Source organism: Sylvia atricapilla, chromosome 4 (genome assembly GCF_009819655.1).
Source record: "Sylvia atricapilla isolate bSylAtr1 chromosome 4, bSylAtr1.pri, whole genome shotgun sequence".
Classification (NCBI taxonomy): Eukaryota; Metazoa; Chordata; class Aves; order Passeriformes; family Sylviidae; genus Sylvia; species Sylvia atricapilla.
The window spans coordinates 45242268-45260789 of record NC_089143.1 but is presented as its reverse complement, the minus strand read 5'-3'; the positions used below and the strand labels follow the sequence as shown (position 1 = coordinate 45260789).

The 18522-nt window shown below is 51.9% G+C and overlaps 1 protein-coding gene and 1 long non-coding RNA gene across 2 annotated transcripts in view; both read left to right on the top strand.

Annotated features, from left to right (window-relative positions):
- Positions 1 to 18522, top strand: part of LOC136360476 (uncharacterized) — a 254845-nt gene that overhangs the window by 45064 nt on the left and 191259 nt on the right. The window lies entirely within an intron of this gene.
- Positions 12828 to 18517, top strand: DUSP4 (dual specificity phosphatase 4). The gene is made up of 4 exons (XM_066317750.1): positions 12828 to 13261; positions 15983 to 16119; positions 16551 to 16770; positions 16905 to 18517. The coding sequence occupies exons 1-4, from the start codon at positions 12868 to 12870 to the stop codon at positions 17288 to 17290; spliced, it is 1137 nt and encodes a 378-aa protein (XP_066173847.1). The 5' UTR covers positions 12828 to 12867; the 3' UTR covers positions 17291 to 18517.

The following is an 18522-nucleotide window of genomic DNA, read 5'->3' as shown; positions in this document are numbered from 1 at the left end:
GGCAAAGCCCCCAGGACCTTCCTAGTGGAGCCTGGATGATGGTGACCTGGGATGGACATAATTTTGTGCCTTCAAGGGAAGCCCGGGGCTGAAAACCTTCCCTGCTTCCAGGTTATTTCACACAGGAGAAGCCCGAAGCATCACAGTTCCTTAGCTGTGCATATGTGCATCCCAGAAACAAAAGCTCTGCAGTCAGCCCTGACAAGCCAAAAGTGGGTCAGGTGGAAATGCGGGAGACCAGTGACTCATCTTGTGGTTGGCTGGGCAATTTGGGAGGAGAAAAAAAAGCAGCCGTCTCTAGGAAATGGAGCACATTTCCAACCCTTTCTTTCCTCTGCCCCTAATCCTAACATCTCTTCCGTCAACAAAATGATAATGCTGGAGTCAGCCCTTAATGCCAAAGAGCACTGTCCCTCAGAGGGAACATCCATGGCCTAAATATGCCAGCAAGGCTGAATATCTGTTCGAGTGGAAGGGTTTGCCCCCTTCAGCCCTACCCCACACTTGAGTGAAAGGGGCATTCAATTGGCCTGGGTGGGTAAGTGTCTGGGCACAAATAGATGCATCCTCACACTATCACATGCTGGCCCAGAGGCTGCAGGGCCAAGGGGAGGTGGAAAGTGACTACTGGCTGGTGTAGGTCCAGAGAACATCTCTGCTGATCCCAGGGAGGAAGCACACAGAGTATCTAGGGCAGACATGTCTTCCCTGACACCTGGACATCACCTCTGTGTGTGGAGCAGGGGGGAGTGCACACAAAGCCAGGAGATTACAGCTGCTTGTTAACAGTATTTGCTCATTACATCGAGCAAGCAGTGGTCATTCATGAGCCTGGCCAGCCTTCCCTGCTGGGACTTTGTGTCTCATGGCCAGCAGCCACAGCAGCTACACAACCTCCCTGCTGGTGCCTGCAGTCACGCCAGAAAACTTCCCACTGAGCAATGCACAATGCAGGATGGCATAGCTTCTAGGGGAGAAAGGGACAAAGAGGACATTTTTCCTGCCAGGGATTTCATACTAAGGAAGAGATTCTGGGGGAGGTGAGAGGGGGGCAGGTCTGCAGCCAGCATTGCTGAGCAGTGAGGAGCAATCTCTGCTGCTGTGACGGTCAGATGAGGATGAAGAGGGCATGTGGCAGACAGGGCTGACCCATGGCTGTGTGATGGCAGGCTAAAAGCTGAGTCAGAGATGTTTTGAGCAGATGCCATGAGGAATTGGGCCCCCCACCCCGCTCCCTCACCTCCAGCCTGGGGCCCCCTGCACTAGGGAAGGCCTTCAGGGAAGGGGATGTGGCCACCACCCACTTCTTCCTTTCCAAGTGAGTAGGAAACAACACTAATGCAAGACAAATTTCTCCTGTGTCAGGGAAAAGGAAATGGACTAATGCAAAACCAATCCATGCAGGCTAAGTGTGCCTTTGCTCCCCGTGCAACAGGCACTTAAGCATGTGTGTGCCCCAAAACAGCACTAAATTGGTGAGATGGGAGCAAGAAGTTGTGTTTACAATTGAAACTACATGTTCATCCTGGTCTGTTTCCCCATGAGACCCCGACACAATGGGCACGTGCCTGTCAGTGCTTGCTGCACGCCCCAGCTGCACTTTGCTGGGGAGAAGGATGCTCTGCCTCACGGATTTGGTGTTTCCATGCTCTTTAGAGTCCCTAGTGCTTTGGCACAGATGTTTTTCTTCCAACATGCTCAATCAAGGAAGTTCAGCAAGAAAGAATGAGTGGTATAAGAAATGTCCTGACCGACAACATAGGGCAGCAAAGCTGATAGGGACGTGTAACTCAGGGAGAAAAAGGTGAAAATTATCACAACAGAATTAATGAGAATTAGAAAGCTCAGCTTTGTCCTGAGACCTTTCCAGATTTTTCCAAGGACACAGAAAGAGGGAGGCCAGCCCTCATATAAGGATGTAAAACCATACCCCTGCTCATTTGCTCACCAAATACAGAGAAGGGAAGCCAGGCAAGTTTTCCCTTGGCCTAGTAGGTCTGCAGGAGAGATGCCATTGTGGCCCTCAAAGTTTTTCTGCAAGGTGGTTCTGTGACCACATTTACAGAAATTTTCCTTGCAGATAAAAGTGAGTTTTTACAAGACCAAACAAACACAAGGGACAGCTTTGGAAAGCCCTCCTGTTGGCAATTTTGCTTTCCTCTTCTGGCTTACATGACACAGAAAGAGTTTGGGTGGAACTGAAACCAAGACATGGTGCAAGGGGGCTGCATGGACTGCCATGGGTTGCAATTGCACGTCTGGATTTACTTCAGGAGAAGACCTCAGGCACTAACCCTGATTATTGAGGTTCCCTTAATGTGGTGGTATCCTTGTTGAGGTCCTTGCTTCTGGGAAAATTGTCTCAGTTTTCCATCTTCAAAGCTTCCTGGTGGCATCATCACTGGTGCTGACAGAAGGGCCATCTCTCCCTCACAAAAATTCCTATTTCCTTTGGGATAGTCTCAAGGCTACTTCTCTTAAAAAGTGTCTGGCCAACTTTTTATAGCAATGTTTGAAATTATAATTCAGATTAACTTCTCCAAGTAGTGCATTCAGACTGTGCTGTGTGTCCCAGAAGGGGTGCCAGGTCCTTTCTCTGCATGAGGAAGCCTAACAAATATTGGGAAGGAGGTGGCCAACCCCAGGGATCCCTATGATTACAGACCACCCATTTCCCCTTGCAGCAAGGCATGTGGGATCAACACCAGCCAAAGGGGGTTTCAGGTTTGTGGTATTGCAACGTCAGTGTCTCCCTAGAAGTCTTCCAGAGGCAGCACAGTACTGGAGCAGGCAGCTGTGACATCCATAGCCACCAGCTGGCCACACATTGCTGCATAGCTCACTTTGGGGACTTAGTCTTGCATATCTTCCCCAGAGGATGCCCAGTGGGAGGCTGGAAGTTCCCCATTTTTTCTTTTGCTTCCTCTTTTGTGCACTTTGTCACCATTGCTCTGCCTTTTGGAGAGCCTGTGGGGCCGCACTGTCTGCACCCTTTCCTTCTCCACACTTCGTTTCCTATGTCAGTCTTTCCTCATGCCCAGTACCATTACTCACTATTTCTCAGCCACTGCGCAATGCTCACATCAGTTTCTGGAAGAGAGAGAGAGAGTGGAAAGCCCTTCATTTTTCAAAAGAAAACTTTTAAAACCCCAAAGAAACAGGGAAAGTTCACCCAGGGCAAACAGTTCTGGCTTCTCCCTGCTAAAATGCTCCCTGTTAAATCTCCCTGCTAAAGGGTGAAAAGAGATGTTGTTGGGAACCTCCTCTGTTCCAGAATCCTGCTGCCTTGCAGCACAAGAGAGATGTGGTGGGAAGCTGGGAGAACCTGGTGCCATGGTGCCCACACGTGCTGGGCCTTTGGCTGGGGCAGCAGGTGGCTTTCATCTGACATGGCTGAAATTGCTTTTCTTAGCAAGTTTGACTCCAGAGGAGGCAGATTATTCATAGTGGCCTCTGCTAGCTGCCAGCTGTCGTGGCAAAACAGATGGCCTTGTCTCTGGAGCTGTGTATTGAAGGCTCTCAGCAGTGATGCTGAAAACAGGCAAGAGCAACCCCCAGACCTGACATACCCATTTGTGTATGTTCATGACTTGTTACACCCTTATATTATGTCCCTATGCAAAGCTTGCTAGAGCTTATATTTTCATTCAACTTTGTCTTCAGAGAGGCTTGTTTGACCATGTCTCTCTTTATTATCAGCCACTGGTGAGGTGTGCTGGCAGCACAGACCAGCACAAATGTGCATGGGCTGCCATGCCATGCCAAACTCTACAGAAACACAATTTCCTCTCTGCTAATCATGTTACACCCCACGAGCTCGCTGAGCTGGAGCTCAGAGCCCAGAATGACAGAGCTTGAATAACCAGTAACCTGGGAAGCCCTCACTGCCATAAATAATTTCCATCCCCTGAGAAGAGCATGATCCTTTACACTGTCAGCCTCAAAGATGATCTCCTGACACAATCATGTAGGAAGTCTTGATGGAGAAGAGCAGTCTACAAATGCTGAGCTGGAACAGGTCAATACATCCTTTGTGTGACAAAGCGAGTTGCCCTGCAAATAGAGCAATATTTCTCAATCTGTTGGGCAGAATTACACTTTGATTTTATTAGGTAATTCAGTGCAATACTGTTATGTCCCCAAATAGAGCAGCAAGTTGCCATTTCTTCTGCTCCCATAGCTGAGAGGAGATGGGTGTGAGATGACCATTTCTTTCAGGGTAAAAATGGAGAGGAGCAATGAAAAAAGGGGTGTCAGGTTCAAAGCAAGCCCAAGGAAATGGCTCTGGCATAATGAAGCAGTGGAACTCCTCACTGCAGGATGCTGTGGATGCTGAACATTTGCATGAGTTCAAAAGCACCCAGGCCTATTCATGGAGGAAATACCTATTAGGGGTTATTAGGGGCACAGATCCCAGGGCTGGCTCAGGAAGTCCCCCAGGCAGATTGCACAGGATGGGAAGAGTCACTTGGGAAGCACTAGCTCACTTGCCCAGGTTCATGCTGTTTCCAAGATGCTTGAAGCAGGCTAGCTGCCCTTGCAGCCCAGTCATTGATCCAGCTGGATTTTTTACACCTCTTTATTATGGCTGGAGTATGAAATCCTTGGAGTGCTCCCCATATTATGGGACATCTACTACTGAGCACATAGTTTTACTGGTTTTGCTGTTCCTGCTGTTGTACTAATTACTGTCTTTACTGGGTTTTTTCTGTTGCTGTGTATTTCTGCTGCTGGTGCTTTGACAACACTCCTGGAGTAGCTTAAGCCCTTTGAGAGAGCTGCTCAGAGAGTCACCAGGTCCCTGATGGGCTCTGGCTGGCAAGTAGTCTGTCAGAGTATTTCCTGTTCTTCTGGGGTTTTCTTTTCCCGTTATTGAACACATAGGGCAAAACTGAGTGCAGAAAAAGTGAGCTTCTGGGAGAGATTTTCAAGGGCATATACTCTTGCCAGCAAGGCTGTGGCATGTGCCTATCTGTCTGTATGCCAACTGCTGCAGAAGTTGATTTCAGCCCTGAGAGCATATGTTTGGCAGCAGCCTGAGAGCTTGAGGTCTCTGCTGTTTCCCTCTGTCCCTGATGGAACTACCAAGGCAATGGCAGAAGGATCAGGCCTTTCTCAGATAAGTTTTCTGTTTTGTTTTGTTTTGTTTTGTTTTGTTTTAACAAGACAGACCTCACATTAGCAGAAGAAACCACTGAGAAGTGAATTGAAGGAGCCTGGGACAGCTGTCCTGCCTCATTTCATGTTTCTCTGGAGGCACAGAGCATCGCCAGTAAAGGTCTCCCATCAGTTCCACCTCCCAAAGAAGGCTCAGCTCTAGAGTTCAGTGGGGACGCCTGGGGCACAGTCCATGAAGACCTTCATGGACACACTGATCTGACGTATTTTTGGGTGTGAGTCAATGCCTGATGCACCAAGACACGAGGTGAATCAGTCACAGGGCTCTGCTGGGGGTGTCTAGGAAAAAATCACAGCAGCCTTGGTCACTTCTGATCCCCTGAGCCATCCACACTTGACCCTATGGCTGCCTCATCTCCGGCAGGGGACAGCAGGACATGACAAGCCAGGGCCACGTGTCCCTGCAAGATTTGTGTGATCAGGTTGCAGCGGGAGCTGAGATCATCTGTGGAGCAGAGAAAGGAGATTAACCGGAGGCACAAAGAAGCCCCACAGGGATTTCAGACTTTCTCCTCTTGCCGCAGCCTCCTGTGGATGGCTGTGATGCTCAGGTCTCTGGGGTCCATGGCTGCTGGCACAGCGCCCATGAGAGGGATGTGTGATTGCTCACTGTGCTGAGAGCGCTCAAGGCAAAGCCCACACTGGGAGGCAGTGGGGAAGGAAAAGGCCCATCTTTAAACTTGAAGCTGATTTGGCATTTGGTCTTGTCACAATTACGACGACTGACTCTCTGTGCCTCAGGAGTAATTTCTATATACATATAATAGGTATAAATCTTCCTTCAATTTTTTATATGGCGTTGCCATTGTCTTGGTCCCAGGCAGACATCAGGCCATGCCAACCAAGTTAGACACACAGAGCTAAGGCTGCATTGGCCTATGTGAGGCCACTTTGCTCTAACCCCTCTGCTCAGCAACTTTACACTGAGCAACACCACTACGAGGGACAGATACACAGAAATAGCACAAGTGTGTGCCAGAAGGAGTTCAGCTACACTTCTGGCCTCTGAACAGTTCCAGCTCAGCAATCTCCCTGTGTTTAGTAACCACCCATGTGCTTTACTTCCAGGAATTTATCCTTTTACTTCTGGTGCTCTGTAAACTCAGAGCACGCACAGGGCCTGCAGCAAGGTGTTTCCCTGGTTAACACCTCATGAGAGACGGTGCTCCTTTCCAAACCTGGTGGGTTTTACCTTGCCAAACGACACTTTTGGTTCCCATGTCCTGCCACCTGAGTGAACCCTCAGCATCTCCATGCTTCACAACAGGGCACAGTCCTGTTGAAAGAGCTTCTGAGAAGGCCAGCTCCCACCTGGCCCACTGCTTATGGGACAAGAGACCAGGTTTGTGTCAGGAAAAGCGGCAGGTTTCCATTCCCCTGGTGCCTGCCACTTGGGCCTTGGGATCAGGAATGGGTACAAGGGAGCTGCCTGAAGCCAACTGCACCCTTTGTGTCTGTAAAGGCAGAAGTGCCAGACACAAGTCATCCCTCCCTCAGTGTAACTTGGAGGGGTGTCCCAGTTACTGCTGGCACAGAACAACCTGCTTTTCCACTGCCGTTTCAAAACTCATACAGGTACCACTGCTACATTCATAAAAATTAGTGGGAGATTTGTCATTCATAGCCTGAGTGTATGAGTCTGACACTATGTATAAATAGGTTATAGTCACACTTACATAACACTGCCTTATTTATGATCTTAAGCCCAAGGGAGAAATGTCTCTTCCCCAGCCCTTTCTTCCTAGCAAAAAACGTCATTCAAAGCTCAGCTTCAATCCTATCACTGAGGCCGGATGCTCAACCAAACACTGGGAAATTCAAGCAAGGCATCTCTCTTTCAACTTGCAAACAGTCATGTCCCCAAAGAAGGCAGCTGCTAGGATCTCTATGCCCATGATTAAATACTGCACCAGGGCTGGAGAATTTCCAGGAGTGATCCCTAGTTTTACAGCCGTGGGGGATATAATGGCAAAATGTCACAGGCTATGTTAAAGGTTAAAATGCCACATCCCTTACAGGCTTCAATCTAGTTCTCAAAGCAGATCCCTTACACTGCATTTGTCTTACAGCAAACTGAGAGGAGGGGATCAACTGGCTTTCACAGATTCACTTCTTTGGCTCTGCTGCATCCCCAAATCCTGCAGCCAAGGATATAAGACTAATCCCCATGGCACTTAAAATTCTGGGATTAAGGGACCCATGTGCCTTTTTTATCCACCTCATATACATTTGCTTCATAATCCTTCATTGTAATAACATGACCACAGACCATGTGTGTCCTGACACCTGGAATGGGGAAAGCTTCAGGGTTTCTGTGCAAGGCAGGAGATGGAAGGAGATGGGCAGAGGATGCTGATGGGGTGTGACAGCAGGCACAGCACCACATTTGTATAAAAAATGACAAAATGTTGAGTATAGCACATGCAGATTCTTATGTCAGGGAGAAGCTTCCCAGTGTGGGCTACCCTGGTGCACCAAGGCTGCAGAACATTCAGCAATCACCCTGCATCCAACCAACCACCACCCAGTCTGAACCACATGCTGGAAGGTGCTGTGCCCAGGGGATGGCCAGGCTGGCTCTGTACCTGCCAGGACCTGAATCAGGGCTGGTCTCTGAGTCCTGGTGCTATTGAGGGGTAAGTCTGCCACACCTGTGGGAACAGTGGGCTTCTAAGCCCTTCAGAACAGGAGTGATGGATGCGTCAGTTCTGCATGCCCTGCCACCCAGTCCTCAGGAGTCCCACCAGCAGGGAACCTCCAAACCCTGCAGTTGATGTCCCCTCACACTCCCCCCAAAACCAGGCAGGTCAAAAAGCAGCAGCACAGGATTTTGGAAGGCTCCCTGTTTCTGCGGGCAGCATTTGGGCCTGTTGCAGAACAACCCTCCCCTAGCAGAAGCCATTGATCTTCTTAAAATCTTGCTCCCATTCACTGATCATGCTGGATCAGACCTCACGTTTCTCACCCAGAGTAACTGAAGCTGCACTGACTTTTACAGGCAGAGATGAAGCAGTGGCAAAAAGCAGGGGGTGGGGAGGAAATCAAATCTGCAGCAGAAAATCTGCAGGCCACTTTGTATCCTGCTAATTTGAGTGGGTCCTGCCCTGATCTCATTTGCATGGGCATAAACCATTTGTAGCTATCGAGGTACATGGAGCATCCATTGCTGTTCTGAAGAAGTGCTTCTTTGCTTTCAGGAATAAAGGATGTTTTTTTTCCATCTTCCAATCTAAATCAGATCAGAGGCCCAGTAATTAGTCTCCTATTTAGTGATTTATAGCTCTATCTGATATTGCAGGGCAAAAGCAACAGATTATTTGTTCTTCTGAGATAAAATCTCTAGGGCAGTTTGCTGGAGTGGGAATTACACACTGAGGCCTCAGCAGCAAGCAGAGAAAGCAGACCTGGAAAAGCTCCTGGCATTTTTCATGTGCTGCCAAAGGCTTTTGGGCTGGCGTGCTCAAAGCTTTGGGACTTGAGGCCACAAAGATTGTGGCAGGTTTCAATCAGCCTGGTGTGAAGGAGCAGGGATGGGGTAGGGAAGCACTTAAGCCCAGCTTGAGACAAACCCCCTTCCTTGGCTCCCTTGCCTGTTGCTCCAAGCACACACAGTGTTGTTGAAAAGGCTGAGAGATTGTCTGCTGAAAACTGGTTGCGGATAAGCTGCTCTTGTGACTGCCCTACCAAGAGCTGCATTTTCTCTGGATGCCTTGGAGGATGGGGTGATGATCTGGAACATGCTTGCTGAAATATGTTGTTGTGACCCTGGACTGAAAATAACATCTGGAACGCTGTGAAGCTTAGCTATGAGAAGCCAGTGCAGGAGGCATGCAGGTGGGTCTGGATAACTACCTGCCCTCTGGTTCTGCTTTCACTCCTGGAGTGTCCCATGGTAGGCAAGGTGCTGCCCTGGAGCCTAGGCTGGTCGCATGTTTTTGCAGCTGAGGGGTTGGAAAGCACTGAAAATGAGCATTTTCCCCTCCTCCACCTTCTCAGCCAACCTTGCATAATTTCCCCTTTAGCCTCCCTAGACAGGTTCATTACAATTCCCCTCCATTAATATGTAAATATGCCCTAGGGGAAAAGACAGTCTGGATTTATTAACATGAATCTTTTAACTCTTTCACTGCTGCACTTCCTTTTGTGGGCAGGAGGATACATTCCCCAGCCTGGAAAGCTGTGAGGAAGGGAGATTGAGGAAAGGAGAACCATAAGGCGCTGCAAGAGGACAAAGGGAACCATGCCTCTGTGGCACTCCAGGAAAGATGGGTTTTGTCGATGAGTGCAGACTTGCAAGTTGCTGAGACTTTGATTCTGCTTTTCTGCCAAAGGCTTCCTGCACATGCCAGGGCAAACCACTCAACCCTTTGGCCAAGCACTGGGAGCAGACAGGGAAAGGTGGCAGCATCTTGACGAAGAGTACTGAGGGTACATCTTTGTGCTCTGTCCCTCCACAGCTGCACTGGCTGACCAGGAGAATGGAGGGAGTCAAGCTCTTGGGAAGACTCCAGCACAACAAAATCCTGGCCAGTGTTCCTGCCCAGTGACACAGAGGCAGGCACATCTGTCAGGTAGCTGAGACCTGCAGCGTGACACAGCACACCAGGACTCCATGAGTGCGCACTGGGGCCAGGAGCCAGGGGAGCAGAGCCAAGAAAGCCTGGAGGAGCCCAGAGGGCTCAAAGAGCTCAGCAACTTAGAGCTGTCCCCAGCAGCTACTGCCCACCCAGGAGAACTTATGCTTCAGCATTTCTCTGGGGAGAAAAAGCCTTTAGGTAGCCAAAGAACTGGTATCTACTGGCTGGCAAATTTACAGTCTGACTCTAATTTGGTTTTCACTGCTACAGTGAGATGAAGTGTAAATTCCTTTTTCTTAATTCAAGGTACATATTGACATTTAATCATCCAAATATGTGCCTCCTTTGACAATTCATTTCCCTGCAGCCTCTTTCAACAATTGCTTTTTCTGGCCAGGGCCCTATAAAAGATGATTCCTTGACTCTGCTGCAAAGGAAATGAATGTCTCTCTCTCTCTTTGCTTTTGGTTGCTTGTTTTCCAGCAGAATATATTTCAGTTTGCACCATACAGATGCTGTTTGACAGGAATATTAGCTTTCACACTTCTCTGCATTTACAAAGTCAGGACATGGAGCCTTGTAGTTTTCTCCAATACACCCCTCCCCCTCCCTTTCCCAAGTTCTTTCCTTAAGCCCTGTGCCTCCACCCCACATAACTGTGCTGCTTTTTTGACTTGTGGCTTCTGCCTTGCAAGCATTTTTGGTGACTCCCATCTTAATACCTCTATAAATATATTTAATTAGATCTCCTCTTGAGCTGACTGCAGTGGGTGAGATCCCTCTTCTCCTCCAGTGGTGAATCCTGGGTGGGTGGCCTTGACTTGGTTCATTTTGGGCACTCTCGCCTTTGGGTTCGATTTCTCCATGTCTGTGAGCCACCATCCCCAGCACAGCACCAGCTCCAGACGTGACCAGCCAGGAGCACAGCTATGACAATGCCTGGTGTGAGTGCACTGTGGGATTCCCAGCAGCCTGGCCGGGTGCAGTTTATTTTCCAAGAAGAAAGAGCCAAGAACTTGCCACATCTAAATAGGCAGCAGGAAAGGATGAAGAGTGGGGAAGGGGTTCAGGTACATGGAAATACTTGAAAATCTCCACCAGGTGCACATCCACACACATCCTTCCACACTCCATCCTGAAATAACATTGTCCATCAGTCCTCTTGCAAACATCCAGGCACATAAACCCAAATGTCCCTTCCTGTGCCCATGACAATATCACCCTCCTCTCCCACCTCAGATCAGTTTGCCCTAGTCACATGCTGGACGAGAGAGGGAAAAATTAGGATGATAGGCCTGTCTCCAAGGACATACACTTTGTGCCCTTGTTTATCGAATTTTAGTGTAAAAGCTGGATTGAATAGTGCATAAGGCATTGGAGACAGCAGGCTAGTTCATCCTGTGCTGGTGGCCAACATCTACCCAACAAGAGGAACAAAGAAAACTGTGTATTTTGGCATCAGGCCTCGCACAAGACCTTTTAAGATATTTTGATGATCCAGCTTGAGTTCAAGTATTGTTGGTATGAGAGTGTAATTTTCCATTAGTTTGTAATCAAATTCTGTTTGAGTTTCTTGTCTCTGACAGCTTTCTCTGAAGGAAGAAAGAATGTCTCTAGTATGTCGCTGGCCACCCAGAGTCTGCTTTACTTCAGCAGAAACAGGGTTTTGCTATTGTGTTTGTTGCAGGTTGGAATGGGAGACGATTAGCCTTCCACCCCTGTTGTATTAGGCAACAGGCTCTAATGCATTCCTGGAGTGGAGTGTATTGCACAAATGGCAGCTGTGTTTCCCCCACAGCTCATCTGATTTGACTTGGCTGGCAAGGGGTTGGCACAGCACACAAAAGCCACAGGTGCAAAGATCGGGCTGACTCAGGCAGAGGGGAGAATCCAAGAGCGGTCAGAGAGCAGAGTGTAAAGGAGAGGCAGCAGCGGGATGCAGGAGTGTCACCAGCTGTGTGTCCTGAACGTGCGGTGTGGGCTGGGTTCCTCCCAGGCAGGCACACACAGCAAGGTGTTACCCTGCCGTGCCCGGGTAAACAGCGACCGGGCATGCAGCGGGGAGAAGCCGAGCTGCCCCTCCAAGTGCTGCCCTCCGTGAAAAGCAGTGACGGGGCAGATGGGCTTGAAAAACCATTGGGCCCCCAACCTTACACCCACCACATCCAGGTCCTCATCGGGATAGCTGAACACCTTCAGGTCTCTGAAGCAGATTCACCTGGGACTGGCCAGCACGTGTTTGCAGGAAATGCCCTCAGCACGGTTGCTGGCATTGTCGTTTGCGACACCGCTTCTATTTGAAAGGAGTCCAAAAGTGGACTTCGGGGTGAAATGATTGCTCGGTGTTTGGATGGTGGTTATGGGGAGACCGTCTTGGGATACTTCAGGGCTGTACATTTATTCCTTAGGCTCTTAGCCGAAAATAGAGTTCCTCTATGCGAGGAATTCAATTGAAGATCCCCTCCTCAGAGTCGCACCGCAGGCAGGGTGCCGTAGTGTTTTTAGGGCTCTGCAGCTAATGAGATGCCATTTTCTGACAGGGGAAGCGTGGCCGTGAAAGATAGGCAGTCACAAGGACCCAGAGGGACCTGCTTAGTGCCCCCCGCCGCGGCAAGCAGTCCAAACAAAACAGTAGCAAGGGGACAAAGGAAGAGGGATGTGCGCAGCGTGTGCCTGAGTGTGTGTGTGTGTGTGTGTGTCTATGTGTGTGTGTGTCTCTGTGTGTGTGTGTCTGTGTGTAGACGGGAGCGTGCCCCGGGGCATTGTGCACGCGCTTGTGCCCCGCAGCGTGTGCGGCCCGGCGGGGTGACACGGCGCTGCCCCGCGGTGACAAAGGCGCGGCGCGGCCGCCGCTCTCCCCCATTCACAACCCGCTGCCGGCCGGCGGCGCGGACGGATTGTCTTTTTTTGTGAATGGAGGCGGTGACGTCGCCGCACCCGCGCGCCGCCTCCCCTCCATTCATGCGGCCCCCGCGCGCGGTGAATGGGCGGGGCGGGGCGGGGCGGGGGCGCGCGCCGGCCGCCGCCGGGTAGTAAAGGCTGCGCGCGGCGCGCGGGGGTGCGCGAGCGGCGCGGGCGGCGGGCGCGGGGCCCGGCGGGCGCTCCCCCCGCCATGGTGGCCACCGAGGGGCTGCGCGAGATGGAGGGCAGCGCGCTGCGCCGGCTCGTGGGCCGCGACGAGGCCGGGGCCGGCGGCGCCGCGCGGTGCCTGCTGCTGGACTGCCGCCCCTTCCTGGCGCACAGCGCCGGGCACATCCGTGGGGCGCTCAACGTGCGCTGCAACACGATCGTGCGGCGGCGGGCCAAGGGCGCCGTGAGCCTGGAGCAGATCCTGCCGGCCGAGGGCGAGGTGCGGGCGCGGCTGCGGGCCGGGCTCTACGCCGCCGTCGTGGTGTACGACGAGCGCAGCCCGCGCGCCGAGGCCCTGCGCGAGGACAGCACCGTGGCGCTCGTGGTGCGCGCGCTCCGTCGCGACACGGCGCGCGCCGACATCCGCCTCCTGGCAGGTACCGCCGGCGGGGAGCGGGCGGCGGGAACACCGGGAATGGCGGGGGGGAGGCGGGGGGAAGCCGCCTCGGACAGCTGCCCCCGCCCGGGAGTGAGGGTCCGGCCTCGCCGCGCCCCGGGCAGGGCGCGGAGCTCCCCCGCCGCCGGCTGTCCGGGCAGAAGTTGGGAGAGGGCGCGGGGCCGCGCTGCCCCGAGCTGGGGTCCCGGGACGGGCTCAGCACGGCCATCAGCCCCGCACCGGGAACCCGGGCGGCCTGAGCCGGCTCAGGGGCATCCGTGGCGCTGCCTGGGACCTGAGGGAAGGGAGCGTGTGGGGGGAAATCTCCCCACGCTTTGTTTGAGCTCATCCCCAGCCCCACGGTGTAGAGAAGGTATTTGTGCGGGGTCAAATTCCCGCTGTCACGGCGATGTCCCCTTGCAGCGGGCTGAAAACGCGGGGGTACCTCTGTGCTCCTTTTGCGTCTACAGCAGCGATCAGGACTTCCCTCCCCTCTGCCGTGTATTAAATGGGAAGCTGTGCACGTTTGGAGCTGCTGGTCCTGAGAATTGCCGTGAGATGATTTACGGGCGGGGGATGCTCAGCTGGGGTTCCTGGATGAGCTCTGTGGGGCTTTTTCTTTTTTGTTTACAGCCTGAGAGTCAATTTATTCTTTGGCTTACTTACAGCAGGGGTGAGGATGTGTATGTAGAGTAGCAAATCCATTAAGAGGCTTGATAGATGGAGGAACTAGCACTTCAGTTGTACTAGATACAGTAAAAGCAGCAGGAGCTGTTCCAAGGATGCGATACGATGTGCTGCTGCAGGAGTGCCTGCTCAGCAAGGGCTCGCTCGGGATCAGGCTCCTTCACCATGAGCCAGCGTGGTGCTGGAGCCATGCATGTGGCAGGAAATGCTGCTCTGCCTCAAGGGTGGCCTTTGTCAGCTGAGAGCTTCTGGTGCCTCTGTGGTTCTTGTGGGAGGTTGGTTGGAATGGGAGCCCTTTTAAAGAATGGGCTCCGAGACTCAGTCTGAGCACTACAGTCTTCTTCTTGCATACCACAGAGCTACTAAAATGATCCTGCTCTGATTCCATGAGAGCTACGCTAACCCAGAGCTGTGCAAGGCCAAGTGCACATTTATTGGGTGCACGTCACGGATGTGTTTTGTGCAGATTGGGCTGCTGCCAGGTTCTCTGTGAAACAGCCTGGCTGGGTGTTGCTTGGCCATGGGCACCTGCTCTGCCTGACTCCTGCACTGGGCAGGGCTGGTGTGCACAGCCAGGAGCTGCTAGATCAATGAATCTGATGAGATTCATTAAAGAGAAACATTTGAAAAGGTCTCTTTTTTTTTCTCCAAGAACCGTTCTTTCCAAGATGGTTCTGTCCATCACCCTGGGCAGCTTTTGCCTCTCATGGTGCCATGACCACTGGAGTGTGATGTAGTAGATCCAGGGATTTTCAGATCCCTGGAAGTTGTTTAACAAGGGCTCTTGGTTTTGGATGCTCTTTCAAATCTAAGCAGTTGGACTGTAAGGGGATGTCAGGCCAGGGAAATGAAGCCTCTGCAAGCTGTCCTGGCTGCGTGGGAGGGACAATGCAAATGCAGTGATGCATCTGCATGGTTCTGCTTTTAGGTACTAGAGCCCTTCCTTTTTTTAGGGGGAGGAAACCTCAGCGGACACTGGGATGCTGGCAGTATCAGGCTCTAGCTGCTTAGGGATTCCTGGGCTGCTTGAACCCTTGCATCCATTGTTTTGAATATCCAGCCTTCTTCAGGGCAGTCTCAGAGCAAAGGCTGGATAAGAAAGATGTGTCCTACTGTATGCCCTGATAAGCCAAAATCTGCAGGCATAGGTCCTGGAGTTGGTTTGAGTCTTCAAGAACCATCCTAGGAGTCAGGGCTTGATCTAGCTGGAGTCCTGTGATGATAGTAAAATACTTGATTTTCACTGATTTTTAAGGCTCAAAGCCAGACCCTACAAAGATGTCAGGGATGTTGATTTGAGAGAAGGAAATCTCATCAGAAGTGTTAATTGGCAGGTCAACGCTGCAGTTTCCCTGTCCTGGGAACTCAGTGGGGTTTGCTCTTCTTTCACCTGCCATGAAGCCCTGATATCCCCTGTGTTTATCCCCCTGGGAGCAGGTTAGAGGAATGAGCTGCTCCATGTGTCCTTGCAGGTCAGCTTGCAACTGTGCCCGTGGGAGGCAGCAGACACCTCTCTCAGAGGGCAGCTTGGCTATAGCTGGCCAGAGCCAAGGCTTTCCTGGTCTGTTGTTTAGGGAGCTCTGAGCTGGAGGGTCAGGCTGGGAACAGGAGACCTGCCTGTCTTTTGTGACAATACGATGTGTCAAGGGAAGATGAGAACTGAACAGTCTTTGGCCCTGGAGCAGCTTTTCCCGTTTAAGTCTGAGTATGCTGGAAATAAATGCTCTCCTCATTTTCTCAGAGAGCAACCTTGGCTTCAGTCTGGGGTTTTGGCTGGCAGTATGCAGGGGACTGAACCCTGGACCAGAGACTTCGGGTGGCCAAGATCATTGCTCTTGGTACTCTTGCTCCAAGGGAATGGTGGGACCTCAGGGATTCCCCCCTTGCTGCCGAGAGCCTGACTGCTCTTCCTGGGGCAGGAGGCCACTCTCCATCACTGTAGCATCATCTAGTGGCCAAGGGCATCTCCAGCTGTGCCATTCTGCAGTCCTGTGAATGCAGTCTGGGATAACACTTTGTGCCTCTCTTCTTGCAGGGGGCTATGAGCGCTTCTCCTCGGAGTACCCTGAATTCTGTGCAAAAACCAAGTCCCTGAGCAATGTGTCACCCCCTACCAGTGCTGAGCCTCTGGACTTGGGCTGCAGTTCCTGTGGGACCCCCTTTCATGACCAGGTATGTCTGAAAACCCAGAGTTAGCTGTTTTGACTGCCCTTCCAGCATTACAGCCTGCTCCAATGGGAGTCTTATCTGCTCTCCCTCAGCTGGGACTTGCAGAGCCAGAGCCCTACTTTCTTTCCTGTCATGGGAAAGCATGGTGGTCGTCCTAATCCTAGGGTATTTGTGTGCCCCAAAGAGTGGACAGGCCCTCTTTTTAAATCCTGTTAACCCACACCTGCCTGTTTCTGAACAGGACAAAGAGAGGGAGAGGAAGGGCTGAAATAGGTTTAGCACCTCAGGAAGGCAGCCTCTGCTCTCTCCCCTGAGGGCCCTGAATCAGGTGCCAGGTTGCTGAACAGCTCAGTGTTTCCAAGCCATCTGGATGGGTGTCTTGCCTGCCACTGTCCCCTGGTCAACCCCATATCTGTTGTTTTTCTCTGTAACAGGGTGGGCCTGTGGAAATCCTTCCCTTCCTCTACCTTGGCAGCGCCTACCACGCAGCCCGGCGGGACATGCTTGATGCACTGGGCATCACAGCCCTGCTGAACGTCTCCTCAGACTGCCCCAACCACTTTGAGGGGCACTACCAGTACAAGTGTATCCCTGTGGAGGATAACCACAAAGCTGACATCAGCTCCTGGTTCATGGAGGCAATCGAGTACATTGGTGAGTGCCTGTGCACAGACGTGTCTGTTGGTGGCACTGGTGGGAGGGAGGTCAGCCAGCAGCTGCAGGTTTGGTGAGAGGTTGGGCCGTGGTGGCAGGTGTGGGTCTCATGTGTCACCCCTGTTGCCCTCCAGACTCAGTGAAGGAGTGCTGTGGCCGGGTCCTGGTGCACTGCCAGGCTGGCATCTCCCGCTCGGCCACCATCTGCTTGGCGTACCTGATGATGAAGAAGCGTGTCAAGCTAGAGGAGGCCTTCGAGTTTGTCAAGCAGCGCCGGAGCATCATCTCCCCCAACTTCAGCTTCATGGGGCAACTGCTGCAGTTCGAGTCGCAGGTGTTGGCCACTTCATACGCCGTGGAGGCCGTCAGCCCCTCGGGGACGCTGCGGGAGCGGGGCAAGGCCACCTCCACCCCCACCTCACAGTTTGTCTTCAGCTTCCCGGTGTCTGTCGGTGTCCATGCCACCCCCAGCAGCCTCCCCTACCTGCACAGCCCCATCACCACGTCGCCCAGCTGTTAGCTCAGGGCGAGGCCAGCCGGGCAGGTAGTGCCAGGCGTGCAGGGGGCACGGAGCCCTGTGATGTTAAGCAATAGTGCCGGACACTGCCATTCACCCTGGACTTGACATCTTTTTCGTAGAGAAATTTCTTACCTCATCTTGGTTTGTTTGCTTTTTATTGTTATGTTTTGAAAGCACGAAGTTGTAAAAGCCACAAACCTTGACATTGTCCAGGCTCTTTGGGGGAGGAAAAAAATAGTATACTGGGTTTCCTAAAGTGCCTGGTCTTCATGTGTTTCCATCCCTATTTTACTGTCTTGTTTTTTTACACTTCCCCTTCTCTCCATGTTTCTGTCCCCAGCTCATCTAGGTTGACAAAGGGAGCACACCCTGGTTTTGTTGTGCAGCAGCCTTCTCCCTTGGCAGAGAGATGTGTGTGTGTGGTGGATGCTGCTTACCTGAGCCGGGTACACTTCAGAGAAGCAGAGCTGCAGGCAGGGCCTTGGGGCAGGCAGGAGTGGTGGCACAGGGGTGCCTGCACTTCACCTCAGCCCTGCTAGTGGCTGGGGAAATGAGACCAGAGCTGGCAGGCACCTGCCAAGTCACCAGCTGAGCCTAATGCAGTGGGGGACAGCAATCTCTGTGGTTGGGAAGCGGGTTGGAGGGAGATATGTAGTCTGAAATGCCTCTTTTCTTGCCTCTGTGGATTACTGGTTTCCACAAAATTTAGGTCCTATCTCCTGTGGCTTTAAGATGAGAAAGAAGGGGTGGGCAGCAGTCTGGGCTGCTTTTGATTATCCTGTTCAGTTTCCTCTTCACCGGTCCCACTGCTGCTTTTCTTCCAACAGCAGCAGGATGGGACAGGGGTGGGCTATAATGGAAGAGAGAAGCTGTGGGGTGGACAGGCTGGCCCAGAGGTGTCATTCATCCAGCATTTTCAAGCTTCTCCCACCTCATGACCAGCCCTTTTCCTGTGCTCAGTCTTGTTCACCTGTGCAACACTTCTGCAGCTTTTGGTCCAAGCCTTGAAAATGCCTCATCTTCAACCCACCTGGAGCCTTATTTCCCACCCTACCTCTGTCCTTCCCTCCAGTCCAGTCCAACACACAAGATGCCTGTGTGGCTGATGTACATATGTATGTTTTGGTTTTGTTTTGGTTTTTTTTTTCTAGAAATTAACTTTTTATTTATTGCCTGAGGGAGGGAGAAAACATTGTTTGGAGTAAATAAAAATAAAACTGTTTTCAACAGTT